A 16,723-nucleotide genomic window follows, 5' to 3' on the forward strand; every position below is an offset into this window, starting at 1 on the left:
CATCTATTTAACTTCCGCCGCGAATGATTTGGGGGTTGCGCTTCCGGTTTGGGCGGCCAGCGAGCTGGGAGGCGGAGTTGTTGGTTCGGTGCGGTAGCCGGTGTGCAAGTCACTGATTACTCAGGAAATATGGTGAGAACGCGATTATTATTGCATCCTACTGAATCCTAAGCTATTAAGCGATGTGTAGCGCGCTAACTGGCCCCAATCGAGGCGAAATCCGGTCCTCTTACTGCCTTTCGCTTTGCCGCGGCACGGATTGTGACACCCCCCCTCCGGGTTGAGCCGTCTGCGAAGAAGCTTTCTGCTCGAAGTTGTTGCTAGAGTCTTTTATTTTTGTCTCGTTTCAGATACGCTTCATCTTGATTCAGAATCGGGCCGGCAAGACGCGGCTGGCCAAGTGGTACATGAACTTCGATGACGACGAGAAACAGAAGCTTATCGAAGAAGTCCACGCCGTCGTGACGGTCCGAGACGCTAAGCACACCAATTTCGTTGAGGTGGGTGCCCTTACGGCTGGCGGTTTCACCTTTGTCGCTCGTTATGTCGCCGGGTGCGTCGTACGTTGTGTGAAACATTACTTTGTGTGCACCCTGAAAGGATCGCTTTCCACCTTTCTAGTTTTGGTTTGCCTTTTTTCATTTATTCTTCTGTTTTGTTTCATTTAGTCATCTTTTTGTACCGGCAGGCGCGTATGTTTCTCTATGCAATGGTTAATTGGATGAAATTACGTTTCGTCACCGTGTCCAAGTTTGGATTGCTTACCATACTTCTTTACTCACAGCCATAAAATATTGACCGTGTTGCAGAAAAGCTTTAGTGATCGCCTCGATATTCAGCTTTCAATTGTGAGGTTGAAGTGAATGCCAGTAACTGCTAGAAGTAAGGATTAGACCCCCTGCAAATCAATTCTGGAAAACTGAAGGCATCACATAGCGTTAGTGGAAAGAACAATGTATATTGGACACAGCACGTACAACCGTCGGGCAGATGGGGAGCTTAATGTAATTCATACAGATAATTTAATCAAATGAAAGACCTTCAGTGGTTCTTCTAATAATTGCATCAGTATTGGAGGTTTTACAGTTTCTATGTGTAATATAATGCATACAAGTGTTTAATCCAATTACAGACCTTCAGTGGGTCTTGTAGTAAGCAATTATAGGAGTTTTTGCATTTTCTATTTTGGAAGTAAGGAAAATGAGGAAACAATTAGTTTCAGTGTACTAACACAAAGTTGCAGTGTGCCCCAAGTTAACCCGGGCTGTGATGGTGATATTCCAAAGTTCTTGGAAGACCTAACTAGCCAGTTTTTGAACTTTTTGGCAAATTAATATTAGTCGATGTTTGAAAGTTTCAGGCCGCCGCACTACTGGTCGTGCGCGGTGTAAATAGAGAGTTTTAGTATAGCGGAAAGCACCACTTTAGCGCGCCCATAGCGTTAGCGGGCACGCTAACCGTAGCATAACGAGGCGCTATCCGTTCGCGATTGCGGCCCGCAAAACGTTAACGCTACAGCTAAAACGCTATACTAAAACTCCCTAATAATCCTTTGTTCGTTTGGTTCATCCGAAAAACTTGCATGTCAGAATATGTCGTGCCAATTTTAATGTTAACTTTGAAAAATTAATGCCTACCATAAAACAGATAAATGAAAAAATGGCATCTCACGAGCCACTTCCTTGCACTGCCCAAATTGATTGATTGACTGTACGGTTTGACGCGCCGACACAGCACAGGCGATGAGGAACGCCATAGTGGAGTGCTCCGGATTAATTTTGGCCACCTGCAGGGGTTCTTAAACGTGCGCCGAAATCTCGAGCACACGGCCGTTTTTTCTTTTTGCCTCCATCAGAAGCACTGCCCCTGTGATCGTCCTCGCAAGACTAGTGTGTAAAATTGTTGATCGCTGGCAAAACCACGAGTGAAGGATTGTGCAATTGTTTCGATGCCTCTGGTTTCGTCTGATAGCACCACATGAATGCAGGCATGGAGTTCACACTGATTACTATCTTTGGTACCTCATTATTGACATCTTTGCTGGCATTGTGTGGTGGGAAATCAGAAACTGTTGGTATATTTGTGATCACTTTTAGTACAAAACAGCATCCTTCGGTGTTGCTATGGAGTTAAGTGCGGAGTTATGTGAATATTCCCCCGTGAAAATGGAAAGAGCATTTCTAGCAAGAAATCATAATTACCAGCTTCATTTCTGACTAGATTATTTAAATTCTAGCTGGAATGTCAGCGTCTAACTACAATAATTCTTAGTCTAGCTAAAAAGTATTATTTCCAGCTTGCGGGTTTTTTTCTTCTGGCTGGACTGACAAATGCTAGCTGGAAGTAAATCTCAATCCATCTAGAAATAAACCAGAAACTGAATTTCTAGCTATAGGAAATTTCTGGTTCAATAATCCAGCTAGAAAAAAACATTTTCACCTGGGCGGTAATGACTAGATCCTTCAAGTAAAACAAAAATGTATGTTGTTTTCGTCATTTTTTTAAGTAGACTACTTGGAGTGGTTCATTTTTAGCATCATAGCGTTATGAGCCTAAGCATGGCTTTGCTGAAGCATACAAGACTTTCCCTGGAGGATTTGCCGATGTATGTGTTGTAGAGAAATAAGCAATGTTTTGTGATACATGAAGACTAACCATGAATGTCTTGGGATATTGTCAGTTTATGCCAGTCAGGATGGCCACTTCGCACTTTATATTCAACGAGCCGTGGACTGTGACCACTTGCACTGGGCAGTCCTTGAAATGGGTCTCAATGGGGCTTCGGAAGTTAGTGGCTTCCAGTGGACCATGGAGACAGTAATGTTGGGAGTAACACTCAGGGACAGGAAACAAACTTCCTGGGTCAGGGAACAAACTAGAGTTGACGGAATCGTATTGTGCCAGTAAAGAAAAAGAAATGGGCTTGGGTTGGCCTTGTAGTGAGATGAACCAACAACAGGTGGCTCCTCAGGACAACAGAGTGGATACTGAAAAATGGGTCTAGAAGAAGGGGAAGGCCAATTAGTCGATGGAGGAACGAATTAAGGAAATTCAGAGGCAAAGAATGGACTCTGACAGCATGGGACAGGAGCGGCTGGACATCATTGGGAGAGGCCTTTGTTCTGCAATGGACTTAATGGGCTACTGTGGCTGATGATGGAGAAAAAATCACCGTGGGCTGATATTTTCTCTGCGGGAATGCTTTGAAAACTTTGTGAATTGCAGCAGTCACCACTAATGAAACTGCTCCACCGTTCTTTCCCCTCATTCCTCTTGTAGCTTTTACGAACCAGCTTTCTGTAGTTTGAAGCATCATTGAGTGCTGGCATGCCTTGTCCATATCCCGTGCGGCAGAAACTGAAGTAACTTTTCTGTGTGTGTTTCACCTGTCTGCCAGCATGTTGATCGGCGGCGCCCATCATTCTTGACCTATTACAAAACTGTCAAGTGGGTGAGCTGGTTGCCGGAGAAGGGAAAGATATTAAACCAGCGCGGTAAGGACAGCACTTAAGGAAGAGGAGACACGCGACTAGCGCCGGGGTAATTAAAACCCCTTATCTTGTCAAGCCAGGCTTTTCTGTGCCCGTCCCAGCCTCACATTTCTACCATTGGGGTCAACATCTAGTATTACGAATGTGTGAGACATACAGCCACGCAGCGATGCTCTGGAGGCCAGTGCTAATTAGCTGTATCATGCTGTGCTCTGTTTTCTTTCTTCCTCTTTTAATTTCATCTCTTCCCTCGCACTCGATGCTGGAGAGAGGGAAGCGCTGTACCGCAGCAGCATGACTTGAAGGCTGCCACTGCACTTCTTAGTAGTTCTTGAAACCGGTTTTGAACCACATTTAAACTTAAAAGGGGACCAAATGTAACTTTGTTCAATTTGGAAGAACTAGGCTTCACTGCCTCACTCAGCCCCATTCCAGCCATGAAAGACGTCTATTAAACCAAAAAAACGCAGGATGTAGTATTAACAACATTCAAATTTCGCGCCACAGCGACGTGTTAGGAACATGAGTGACGTCATGTGGGCCAGGACTAAAAAGATTTTTGTTAGCGCGTTAACTGCATGTTACCATTGAAGTGATGCAATCAAAGAGAACTGGAGGTCCCAATACAACACAGTCATGTTTTTTAGCAGTGGGTTAGTTCAGCAACCGCCAATCGCACAACGAAGATTCTGTGACGTCGTTGAAAAGTTTCCCGAAAGGGGCCAGGGAGTCGCCACTGCTTCAAGGAGCCGTGAAGAGAAAATACAACTTCGTTTAATTTGAAAGAACTAGTATTCAGTACCTCACTCAGCTTCATTACGGCCACAAAAGATGTTTTTTTAACGAAAAAAAAAAAGCAAGAAGTATTTAAAAACTTTCAAATTTTGCGCCACAGTGACGTGTTATGAGCAAGAATGACGTCATACGGGCCAACAATAAAACATAATTTTCAGTGCGTTAACTGCACATTACCATTGAAGTGATGCGGTCAAATGGAAGTAGAGGCCTCATTACAGATGTCCAGTCATGTGTCGTCACGACAGGTCAATTGGGTGGCCGCCAATCGCACAAAAACGGTTCCGTGATGTCATTAGAAAAGTTGCGGGAAATTGGCTAGAACGTCGCGACTGCGTCGCACGTTTTCTTTCATATCTCCGTTATTTGTTCGATGATTGCGATGATATTGGTATCATTGTTATCGGGACTAAGCAGTCTTTCTAATAAACCCAACTTGTATTTTGTCTTCATGGCTCCTTTCACATGTGTTCGTTAGTATCTACATTATTTGTTCTCTAAGTTTGTGATAAGATTGGTTTCGTTGTTATCGCGATACAGCCAAACTTGTATTTTGTCTCCGTGACCCCTTTAAAAAGCACCAGACTTGCATTGCACGCAACCCGCATATTTGATGGGCAGAAAGAACATTTGTGTTTGTGCTACTACAGTCGAACACGGATATATCGAACTCCAAGGGGATCGCGAAATAGTTCGATATATGAAAAATTCGATATAACAAATATGGGCTCTGAGACCTCACCTATGGCGGACGATCACTCACCGATCGTCGCATTCAAGAATGACAACTAATTCCGCACTCACGACGCAACAGGACGCTTTATTTCCGTAAAAAAAATCGCTGATCTTGGCCTGCTTCTTCGTCCTGGAAATGAAATTAAAGACGCTGGTCTCGATCTTCTCGAGGCTGCACAACTAGAACATTCCAGCAGTACGCTGCGCCTTCGCACACCATGCACAACACGCACGCGAAAGAAGAACAGCGCGCACGTACTACAAGAACTTTGAAGGTAACAATTCCAAAGCTCTCTGAACGGACTCCAACAAAGCGCTCGCGACGGTCATCTCCGAGAGAAACAGTGATCTCCGAAAGGTGCGGGGCAACTCGCCAAACAGCAGCAACAGCAGCAAAATGCAAAAGAAGGAGGAGGCCGCCAGTGCCTCCATTCCCTCTTCCCTTTCCCGATATGACATCGGGGGAAGAAAGATCCAGAGAGAGAGAAAAAAAACTCTTTTTCGGCAAGCCGGGGAACGTACGTAGCCGGAAAAAAAAAGGATGTGCGCAGTCGGGGCCTCCCTACCTCGCACTGTCACATTTTCCGAGCGTTCGGGCTTGTGTGCCTAGAGAGATTTAGCATACCGGGCTCCGTCCGCTAACGCTACGGCGGCCGGTAGCGGGGCCCGACTGGGCAAGCGCAAATTCGTTCCGGTAGGGGGAATTAGTTCTGCGAGCCAGTCTTCGCCATGCCTGCGCATTCCTCAACATTCTCCTCAACCTCAATCGGGGGAGCAGCGCAGCGACCACCGAAGAGCACCTTCCAGCTCGCGTGGCGTTCGATATACCCAATGTCGGGAAAAATACGGTTCGATATAAACGTACGAATTTCTATACTTTTACACAGAATTTTCAAGGGGATAATTTATGACTTCGATATAGACAATAATTCGATATACCCGTGTTCGATATATCCGTGTTCGACTGTAGTTTGTATCAGCACTGCAGTGAAACACTGAGCATGAGGTTCAAGGGACTACCCGTCACGGTGGCTCAGTGACCAAGGCATAGTGCTGCTGAGCACGAGGATGCGGGTTTCGATTCCCGGCCTTGCGCTGCTAAGTACGAGGTCGCGGGTGCGATTCCCGGCCGCAATGGCCGCTTTTCTGATGGAGGCGAAAAAACGCCTGTGTGTACGAGATTTCGGCGCACGTTACAGATCCCCTGCAGGTGGTCAAAATTAATCCGGAGTCCTCCACTACGGCGCGCCTCATAGCCTGTGTAGCGTCAACACGTTAAACCTCATAATCAATCAATCAATCAGCTTCAAGGGACTTATGATTGATAGATGACTGCTAGGGAATGTTATGCTACAAGCGGAGTGAAGTTTGAGGCCTGGTACAAACGTGAACATGTGTCCCTGTCACTGTCAGTTCCACACAGGTATTTGTCCTGTTTGTCTTTTGGATGTGTGCAAAGCATGTAGCTCCTGGTAACCCACTGGCTGGGCCTTTAGTTCCATTGTGGAGGTCCGTTGAAGACGAAGTTTCGAGCATGTGTGACTCTCATTTTACTTGTGAAGGGACAAAGAAAGTTGGTACAAAAAAGGAGTTACGTTCACTTCATATGTGCCACTTGGCTCAGTACAAACAATACCATATTACGGATTGAAAAAAAAAAAAAAAATGTACCTCAAAACCTGTGATGCTCTCATCTGTTTATCGAAACTGTGAGTAGATCCCGATTTCGGTAGGGCTACGGGAAAGGTTGCGGCCATCTGTGCTAAGGTGTTATTTTGCTGTTTATTGCTTTGGATGTCGTTTTGTCGAGGACCAGATCCCAACGAAAAAACAAGGGAGGAACAACATACGAGGAGATAAAAGTAAAAAAATAAGCGGGATACAACATCTAAGAAAAAGATAAATTCAACATTTAAAATAAACTTCAGGGTGCTGGTACCCTACTCTACACGGCCTTCCTATTTGTTCATTCTTTTTCTTGGTAAATTGCAAAATGCCCGATTCTTACGTTGAGAGCACACATCAAAGCCAGACATGGCTGCGGCGTAGCTTTTGGAATAAAAAGTGATCATCTGGTGCCATTCGATGTGCGGTAGTCGAATGCCTTGCCCCTCCCCCCATTTCTGAAAGAAATAAGTAAGGGGGGGGGGGGGGGGTCCTGCACTTTTCCTGCACAAAAATAGACTAGTAAAACTGGTTGACAAATTTCAAAAACTTAGCCTGCACACTGGGAACTTGAGAGTGATGAAAAAGTTAGGCCACGTTCTCTTGTTTCTTCTCTGTTCCTTTAGCTGAAAGCCCGTTTTCTCCTCGTGGACGTCTTCTCCTTGAGTTAGGCCTCTTCTGCCGCAGTCTTTCGTGACAGGGCCTGTGTGACGTGTTGTTCTTGCGCTGTTGTGCAGTTCCGCAACTTCAAGATTGTGTACCGGCGCTACGCGGGTCTGTACTTCTGCATCTGCGTGGACGTGCACGACAACAACCTGGCCTACCTGGAGGCCATCCACAATTTTGTGGAAGTGCTCAACGAGTACTTCCACAACGTTTGTGAGCTGGACCTCGTCTTCAACTTCTACAAGGTGAGGAGTGGCGACCACCACGGGGCGCTTCTTTCTTTCTTTCGATTTTTTTTTCTTTTGTTATCCTTGAAGGGGCCCGGGGTGTGTATCTGATGTCGTTTGATGTTGATCTTCACGCAGTTTGTTTGCTTTACATTGGGGAGAAAGTGTTGCAAAGAAATGTTTTTGGGTGCAAAACTTGCAGAAATGTGTGCTTATTACGAATTACATAAATTTTAGAACTCAGCAGAATGAGAAGCCTGTGGAGGTGTGCGAAAATTGGGCCTTCGAGTACCTCGCAAATTGTGCTTGCTGTTTTAATTAACTTCACAGTCCACTTTTCCAGTTTCGAGTCTACAAATGTTCAAAATTTATGAGGTAGGCCCCTTTGGGTTGGCTTTCTCGCACAACTTGGAAGCTGTGCAAGAAAGCCGGGTGCATGTGAGCGTTGCAGTTTTAAACACTACTTATGCAAAATTTATAGGCTGAAGAGAAGCTTTGTACAACAGTATAGTGTCACAAGTGAATAATCAAGGGTTATGACTTGTTGCCAATGCTTGCTGTAAGGTCATAGCAGCCAATACCCGCGCGACAGCATCTTTTCAATTACTTGAGCGACTGCAGTCAGTCAGATGTACTTCCTTTATTCACAACAAGTTGAGGAACCCGCATTCCTTTATCGCAGTGTGTGCCAAAAAAATAGTTCCACCTTTTTTCCGCCTCATCTTAATGGTTTCTTTTTCTTAATTTATTGTTCCATATGCTTACCATTCATACTCAGATGTGTTGAGTCCTGACTGCCAAGGTGCACTGTTGGGCGATTTGGTAATTCATTTTAAAATTAGCTACAGCGCAAATATAAACAAGCACACAGAAAGATGACGGGATAAGTGCTGACTGCCAACTAAATTTAGTAAGAAAAATCTTGCACCTTTTTTATGCATACTTCACAAGAACAAAAAATAAAAAGAAAACATTGTTGTAGTTTATTTTTATTTTTACTTTAATTCTTTTACTTGTTATTTTTATGTTATTTTTGTAATTTGTTTATATTTGTTGTGTAGCTATTTTAAAAATCACTGCCAAGGTTTTTTTTTTTTTTTTGTTTGGCTATCGTTTGGAATTTCAACGTAGACACAATAATAAAGCAAACATTCGTATTTGACAATTTCGCCATTTGTAGTTTATTCGCAGCCCCAAATTTGACATTCACACATCTCTACAAGCTGGCTGTTTCAAGCAGCGTAAAGATTCATGGGGAAAAGAATAAAAATAAAGTGCACAACATAGCAAACGAAAAAAAAGAGGAGGATGTGACAGGAATTTTCTCAATCGCGTAACATGGCACGCAGTGTCCTCCACAATGATTTGCCAAAACGCTCGCTGAGTTTGGTGAACGTTCTTTGTTTTTGATCGTGGCTAAGCTCTTGGCTTTCACGCCGACAGCAGTGCTACCACTCATCAGCACCACACACAGGGCATTGCAGCGCAATGCAAAGGGGGCGATTGCTAATACCCGGCTGTGGGAGAGAGGGGCTGAATAACGTGCTGCCTGCGATGTCATTTTGCCGAACACAAGAACTGGCAGCTTCATCACACTTAGTGAAGTGCCACATGGAGCTGACACTCAACCCTCCGCGGAGGCTCCAGTGATGTTCTGTGCAGGGAATTTTCGCCTGTAATTTTGGCCAAAAGGGAAAAAGGGGAATCTTCATTGGATGTAGGGAGTTTTAGGAGTTGTGGAGTAAAAAAGAAAAATTATGTAAGTATAACTGGACTTTGCATCATTTATTTTACTTTGTTTTCTTTTAAGAAGTTCCCCTAACACTTCATCGGATTGATGTTGAAATATCCGCAGTCGCGCTCCCGCAAGCAACAAGCATCCAAGACCGCTTCCAATACAGTTCATAAAACAGGAGTGAGCATAGACGAAAGAACACTCCATGAGGAAGAGCTACTAAAGCGTGAAGCAGCGGCAGCTGAAGGGCTGAAGCCTGTTTGCATGCATTCCTGCACAATATACAAAAAAGTGTTTCGGGTGCGCCTTAGTCAGCGTGCTCGCAGCCAACAAGAGATGGCGCCAGAGTACCAGCACTGAGCTAAAACTACCTCGATTACCCAACAATGTCTTGTTCTTTTTCATACGGGCAGTTTTTACTCAGATCTTTAGCATGAAAAGCAAGCATGGTGTTTGGTTCGGAATGTGAAAAGCGGAGTTATTGGCCGCTGAGCGGCAGATGTAGTGGAATTTAGTTCACGCTGAAACTCTGATTCTCTGAACGGCGTCTGCATCCAGAAGGCTACGTAAAGTAGACATAGGTGGTGCCCAGCACCGAACAAGAATCCATGTAAGGATCTGTCAGCTGAAGAAAGAGAATGCAGAGAATTTTACAGAGGAATTCTTGAGAAACCTGCGGGGAAAATATGCTAAAAATAGGGAAGTTCTGAACTGAGAAATGGGGAATTTCTCGCCCGAGTATGGAACATCACTGGGTGGCTTGGTGGCTATTGCGTTGTGCTGCTAAGCCCAAGGACATAAAGGGTTTGATCAGAAAGATATAACAGTTGCGTTAGGACTTCAGCACACGCTAAAGATCCTCAGTTTGCCAAAATTAATCTCCATACCTGTCTCATTGCCTATGTGGGGCTTTGGCACGGTAAACCCCATAATCTGAATCTTAAGCTGGCACTTCGAAGTCTGTCTGACTCTCCTTCCAGCCACACGAATGCGTTCAGGTTCAACTTTTTCAAGTGGGAATGGGTTGGCAGGTCATTGGCGGAGACATTTAGCAGCCATGGTCTTCCGTTATGACTGGCTTTGTGCACCGCTTCGCAGATTGCAACATTTTTTAGCAAGGTTTGTAAATGCAGAACAAGACATAACAGCGGGAAGAATAAACGAAGACGTACAGCCACAAGGCAAGCGTATTTGCAGTATTTGTCCGATGTGTCTTGTGAGTATTTGTCTACCATTTGTGCTGTTATGCCTTGTTCAACCAAGTAATGTGAGCTTGCCCAATGACATATTCCTCTACTGTGAGTGCAGATGAATACAGCATCTTCGAGGTGGCTGCCATAAAAGTTTTTACATAATGTACTGGAGTGAAGAGTGACGCTGCAACCGTGTGTCACCGTGGGAATTATGGGAACAGTGCACGCTTGCATTTTCTTCGTAATCAGCTTGGATTGCTTTATTTTAGTCGATGAAAAACGTGCAGGAGGGAAAGATAGAAAAAAGTGGTTATTTACGTAGGTTAAAGTTAAACACGCTAAACAACAAGGAATGAAAATAAGCTGTATTTTCTTCAGTTTCATGTTGTTGTTGTTTTTTTTTTTTTCCTTTTCTTTTGGTAGCCTACATCATCATCTGCAATTGTGTCAACTGTTGTTTCTCAGCCCCAAGTATTGTAAAATGGATGGTTGATCTTACTTGCCTACAGGTGCAGGATTGAGGGGCAGGAAATACTATAAAGCCAGGATGAATGGCTGGCTTGTTTAGATAGCAGCACCTCCCAGTAGTGTAACAGGCAGCTGTATACAGCATTCTGAAATGCAGAAAGTCCAAAGGAAATTGGTCAGCGGTGCAAACTGGCAGTTGCAGCAGGGCATCATGGGAGCGTATGAGAGGCAGCGATACGCAATGGGGAGTGCACGAGAAATTGAGAAAGGATTTGAATTATGAATGAAATTAAAACGTCCTTGCAAGGAGGGGGAAACTGTGAAGAAACCGGTTCGAGTGTCGAAACACTGGTAGGGCACAGGAAAAACTTTCTCGGGTTAACTGAAAGCTGTTGTTTACCTACTGGAAGAACCTTATGCTACTTGGAGAGTTGGAGTTCTGCTGAAAATTGAGTGCTCATGTGTGTCCATTGACATGTCGAGGGAGAACTCAAATTATCTTGTGGAAATGTTCAGTATTTATAAAACTTCATTCTGTTATTCCTCCAATATATAGCCACAGACCCTCATGCTCTTAATATCTCTTGCACTTTGCAAAGACTCTAAGCTGTCGGAACAACATGCAGCTTACTTCACTTCAGAAATTGCCAACTTGCCAGTTTGAACTCAAGCTGTGTCTATTCAAGCTTAGTACAGTGAAACATCGTTACAACAGACACTCAGGGGACCCAGGAAACGTGTCTCTTGTAACCGAGGTCTCTCTTGTATGCAATGTTGCTATGCTCGGGAACAAGTCAAGAACGGCAATAGCTCATGTGTGGTATTGCTCCGCCTAAGCGACGGACCCGGATGTCAACGGGCACGCGTGTTTTGAAAGGAGACTGCTGTGAATGTGTGCTATCGTGTGCCTTTCCTCACGTCGTTTGTTTGTTTGTCGTCGCTGCAGTGGTTTATAAGCATCATAAATAAAAAAAAATGACTAACACTGCCCTTGCGGCGTCCAAAATATTCCCAGTAACGCACTACTTGCGCCGCGCGGAGTAACATCCGGCTGCAGTGACGAGGCACAGTGGCAAATTCCGTTGTTCTTAACTCGGTAGGTTGTAAATCTCATTTCCCTGGCATACAGATGGCACACAAAGTGGCCGACAGCACAAAGAATAAGAAGCAGGGCAGTCGAGTTAAACAAAAAGATTGGTAAATTTGGATCTGGGTGGGGTTCGAACCAAGAGCCTCCATAATGTGAAACTGTCAGGAATGTCCATGACCACTGCAACTTAGCACGTCTGTAGCTTTTTAAAGGTGAACCTGATGAATGCATTGCGGCGTTGGACTTCGAAATGTTTGTTGGAGACTGTCGAGGCCTACGTGAGTTATTTGCGCATGCCTACTACAGAAGTCCGAAACTAAAGGAGCGAAACGCTGCCTTGTCCAGTCATAACGCTGCCGGATACCACGGGAGCCTGGACTAGACAAGTTCAACCATGCGGGGTTGAACACAAAACAGCATTCCCTCATCAGACAAGGATTTGACAACCATGGTTGAGTACATTTGCTAACGGTTATACAATCACACTGTCGGCCTTCAGGCAGTCGACAGGCGTGGCTGGAGATCTTTGGGAGAGGCTTTCGTCCTGCAGTGGACACAACCAGGCTGATGATGATGATGATTATTATGAACTACAGAAGTAGCAGTTAGAGTGGTAAAGTATGTCCCTGCTAAGGTTTATCTTTTCGTTGCAGTGTGAACGTAGGTTATGTGCCGAGTCGTGATAACACGTTTCACAGCTGGACGCTCACGCTTTCTCAGTGGCCGCATTGTAAGGAGTGCTTAGGTGTCATCTCGTTATGTTCGGCCACCGTGCAGGTGTACAGCGTCGTGGACGAGATGTTCCTGGCCGGCGAGATCCGGGAGACGAGCCAGACAAAGGTGCTCAAGCAGCTCCTCGTCTACAACTCGCTCGAGTGAACAACAACGGCCGCCGATCATTCGCCGCGCTGGATGTTCTCCTCCTTCTGCCACGCTCCCCCTCCCCACCTCTGACGTGCGCGCAAAAGGAGCGAAAGAAAGGCGGGCGACGGAACTACATTCCTTCGACACAACGCTTCTCCCACCCTGGTAGTAGTGGGCGAGGTGGAGACTGTTGCCTTCTTGGTCGTCTTAGGCAGGCGTACGCTTTTCTTTTTTGAACCGCTGCCTAGACCCTGGGCATGAATTATTATCCTCCCCCACCTTTTGCTCTCGTTTCGATACCAGTGCCCGTATTTGTGCCAATGGCAACAGCAATACTCCCCGAATTCTCCCGGACGCCTATCGTACTCCCCCATCTTCCATTCTCGATGCTCTGAAGTGCGATGCTTGCTTTTCTTCCTTCTTTCTTTCTTTCTTTTTTTTTTTTTCTCGATGACCCTGTACGTGTTGTCTCTCCTTTCAGAAAGATAGTCTGTGAACCGGAATGTGAGAAGCGATGAGGAGGTTCCGACACCAAGAGGTGTGTGTAAAAGATCACGTGACATCAGGACGTGGACGGCGTTGTACTGCTCTTTCCCTACTTGTAACTCAAACATTATCAACCACTTTCCTCGTTTGTTTGGTTTGTTGCAGGTTTGATTTATTCCCTCCCCCCCTTTTTCTTTCTCTAGGAACTGTTCATCTATTTAGAATTTTTTTTATTGCAGTACTTGTGCACCAAAAATGAATTGAGCAGGCTGCCGTGATGAGTAATTGTGCGAGACACATACCTCAATGATTGAAAACATTTCAGCATGACTGTGGAGACCTGCGTTGGAAAACGATTGTATTTTGGTCATCCTTATCAAAGGCACGCAAACTTCACTTCAAAAGAGGAATCCTGTAACTGTCAGCGACGTTGTCATCTGGGACCTTAACGTTCCTTCCCGTCCCCACCTCTTCGTTTTATCTTCTTTAAGTTTAGTTTCGAATTATTTTCGAGACTCCATCAAGAGAGGCAGTTGTACAGAGAGCATTGCTTTGAAAATGGCTACCCGCTTTCACGAGGTTCCTGTTCGAACCTCAATTACCATTTCCTCACCACGTCCGCTTTGCGTTGCACGGAGAGGGAAAAAAAAATAGAGTTTCTGCACTTTCACGTAGAGGAGGAGCAGCTGGTTGAGCAGTTGTGGATACATCGACCTAAAATGTAGCACGGTGCGAGTGCCTGGTTGTTGGAATCGGTGTGTTGGCGGTTTGGCGCTGTAACGGCTTGTGGGAAGCAGAGAGGGATGTGGGTTGTGTTTGTGTCGTAGCATTATTTAAATGTGTAACCCTCGTAACACGTTCTGTACATAAAGTGCTTACCCCCTATTAAGAAGTTGTGCTGTTTCTTTTCTTCGTTCCTGCAGCTGGGTTGACTGGCTATTGTCGCAGCAACACTTTTTGCTTCCAAGCCGTAATACAGCTCGAAAGCCGCTGTATTCTCTATCACTCTTTGCAATTTTTTCAGGGTACATAAATGGGGTTGCCTTGAATTTTCATCACCGAGATAAATTAAGCTGCCCTGCATTGAGAGCTTTTACTGCTGGCTTGTTTCAGGGACTTAAGTTATACCCTTTCCACATGTACACAAAAAATGACGTAAGTGTTTAAGGGCTTGAGATGCTTAGGCTAAATCTCATTGTATATCACACTATAGAGTTTCTCACTAGCTTACCTAGAGTGGCCAGCTACTTGGGTAAGCCACTCGTATGGATATTGGCCTAAAGCAGTTTCTCTGGACAGCGCGCAACTCTGCCATTCAACACAGCAGTGGTCCGTATTTCTGCTCTCTGCCAAAGCGAATTTTTCACGACGCAACAAGTTGTTCTTCCGCTCTCCAGACCCCACAGCAACTTCAATAACAGCATGGAATTGTGGCTCAGTGGTTGGCATTTTTAACTTCATAACCGGTGAGACGAGATTCTAGAACTTGGAAATGAGTTCCATTTTTCTTATCTGCATAGTACCGCATTTTTGTTTGTGTAACCCACACCAAAAATGCGAGAATTTCAGGGGTGAAGTAGAGATGCGTATTGTATGTGAGGTATTTCCTTTGATGCAGCTTCACTGCAATGTGCATTGGGCTGTAATGCCCCTACAGCATTTCTAAGCCTAAGCTTTCTAAGCCATTTCTAACCCATTGATAATGCTTACTTTGCGCACATAGCTCAACAATATATCAATGCGAAAAAAATGTACGCAGCAAGTCCTCTAGTTACGTAGTCAGCTAGGTAAGTTCTTTTGCATAAACAAATGTGTAACATTGCTCGAGGAGTAGCTTTGGTCCATTTTTTAATGTATAAAATGTGCGTTCAGTATGCAGCGATATATTTTTTTATTCATCGACAGAAAGGGGGGGTGCGGGTTATACTCGTGAAAATAAAGAAATGTGAGCACACAGAAAAATTTGACCACAGTGAGATAGGCACTGCCGAAGGCATTTCACCCACTATAAGTGAAGGTTAAGCATAAACTTGATTATCTCGTAAATAACAAATGCTGAAAGGCTACTTTCCTCAAACCCCATATAGTATGAGGTGGGCGCGAAGTGGTTTCAGACTGTGTCACGTTGATGCCTGGCAGCGGGTCTACACCAGGTCTTTCCAGTTTGCTAGCCCACACCCGTACACTGCCGGTCATTTCGATTTTGCAGTGTGAGCCTCTTAGACCCTTTTTTAGACTTTGAGTGAACGCTGGTACAATATAACTCGCAAAGCACGTATCCACTATCTTCTCAAAGAAGAGATTGGGACGGTGGTGGCCACTACACCTGCTTCCTTGGAGTAGGTTCCAAGGGGACATGAAGTCAAACACAAGTTTGCTTGTTAGAAAGACTGCTTTGTCCCAATCACAATGATAAACCATTTTTTTCGCAAACTTCAAACAGATAATCGAGATGTTATTGAAAACAGACGGAGCAGTGGTAACACCGAAGCCATTTTCAGGCGATCTCTATGACACAATTTTGATTGCACGATTTGCGACCACTGACCCGAGTCACAACCAAGAAACATGGTGACCTCTAAGTTCCATTTGATTGCATCACTCGAATTCTGACGTGCAGACAACACAACGATAGCTATGTTTTATGGCTGGCCCCTACTACATCATTCCTGCTCACATTGTCCCTGTAGTGCAATACTTAGTGCTGAATATGTTTTGCATTTCTTTCTATTGAAAATATGTCTATCGTGGCTGTAATGGAGCTAAGAGAGTAACCAAAGGCTAGTTCTTTCCAAATGAAGAAAGTTTTATATTATCTTCGGGGCCCCTTTTAACAGCACCAACAGTGAGCAGGCTTTGCTTTGCTGCTGACGGTAGGCAGTTGCAGACTGTGCACTTGGAGACCTGATAACCAGCTAGACAGCAGGAGTGGCAACAGGAAATTGTGTGTCGGCACCTGCAGGATCCAGACAAGTGCCACATTTGAAGGAAAAAAAGGGCGACTCGCTGATTAACACTTCATGGCCTCGGAGAGTGGGAGGTACCACATTTCCTGGTGTACAAGTTGCGTGTAACAGCCATTCTTTTGAAGGACTCTGAAGACAAGTCATGCCTTTGAGTAGACAACCCCTTCAGTGAAAATTCTGCGCTAAGTTACCCTTTCTGCAATTTGAGCATAAAATTGTGAGTGCACTTGTGCTCCAGAAATGTTCTACGTGTGGCGCTGCGGTGGCAGCAAGCTACTGCTCGAACTGCTACTTTGGTGGAATCCTGAATGGACCTTTCTCAGCAGCGATCTGTGTATGCAT

The 16,723-nt window shown here is 44.9% G+C and overlaps 1 protein-coding gene across 1 annotated transcript; it reads left to right on the forward strand.

Moving 5' to 3' along the window:
* Positions 1-13: 13 nt before the first annotated feature.
* Positions 14-14,307, forward strand: Ap-2sigma (adaptor protein complex 2, sigma subunit). Its single transcript, XM_077681205.1, has 4 exons — positions 14-132; positions 351-500; positions 7,424-7,597; positions 12,843-14,307. The coding sequence occupies exons 1-4, from the start codon at positions 130-132 to the stop codon at positions 12,942-12,944; spliced, it is 429 nt and encodes a 142-aa protein (XP_077537331.1). The 5' UTR covers positions 14-129; the 3' UTR covers positions 12,945-14,307.
* The last annotated feature ends 2,416 nt before the right edge of the window (positions 14,308-16,723 follow it).

The sequence above is a fragment of the Haemaphysalis longicornis genome, unplaced genomic scaffold, assembly GCF_048455015.1.
Source record: "Haemaphysalis longicornis isolate Haplotype H1 unplaced genomic scaffold, Haemaphysalis longicornis Haplotype H1 scaffold_8, whole genome shotgun sequence".
In the NCBI taxonomy this organism is placed as follows: domain Eukaryota; kingdom Metazoa; phylum Arthropoda; class Arachnida; order Ixodida; family Ixodidae; genus Haemaphysalis; species Haemaphysalis longicornis.

Excerpts from the sequence above, each read along its gene's own strand:
- Ap-2sigma (XM_077681205.1), top strand. Across the intron at positions 501-7,423 it reads AGCACACCAATTTCGTTGAG|TTCCGCAACTTCAAGATTGT; the intron begins GTGGGTGCCCTT and ends GCTGTTGTGCAG. Across the intron at positions 7,598-12,842 it reads TCGTCTTCAACTTCTACAAG|GTGTACAGCGTCGTGGACGA; the intron begins GTGAGGAGTGGC and ends GCCACCGTGCAG.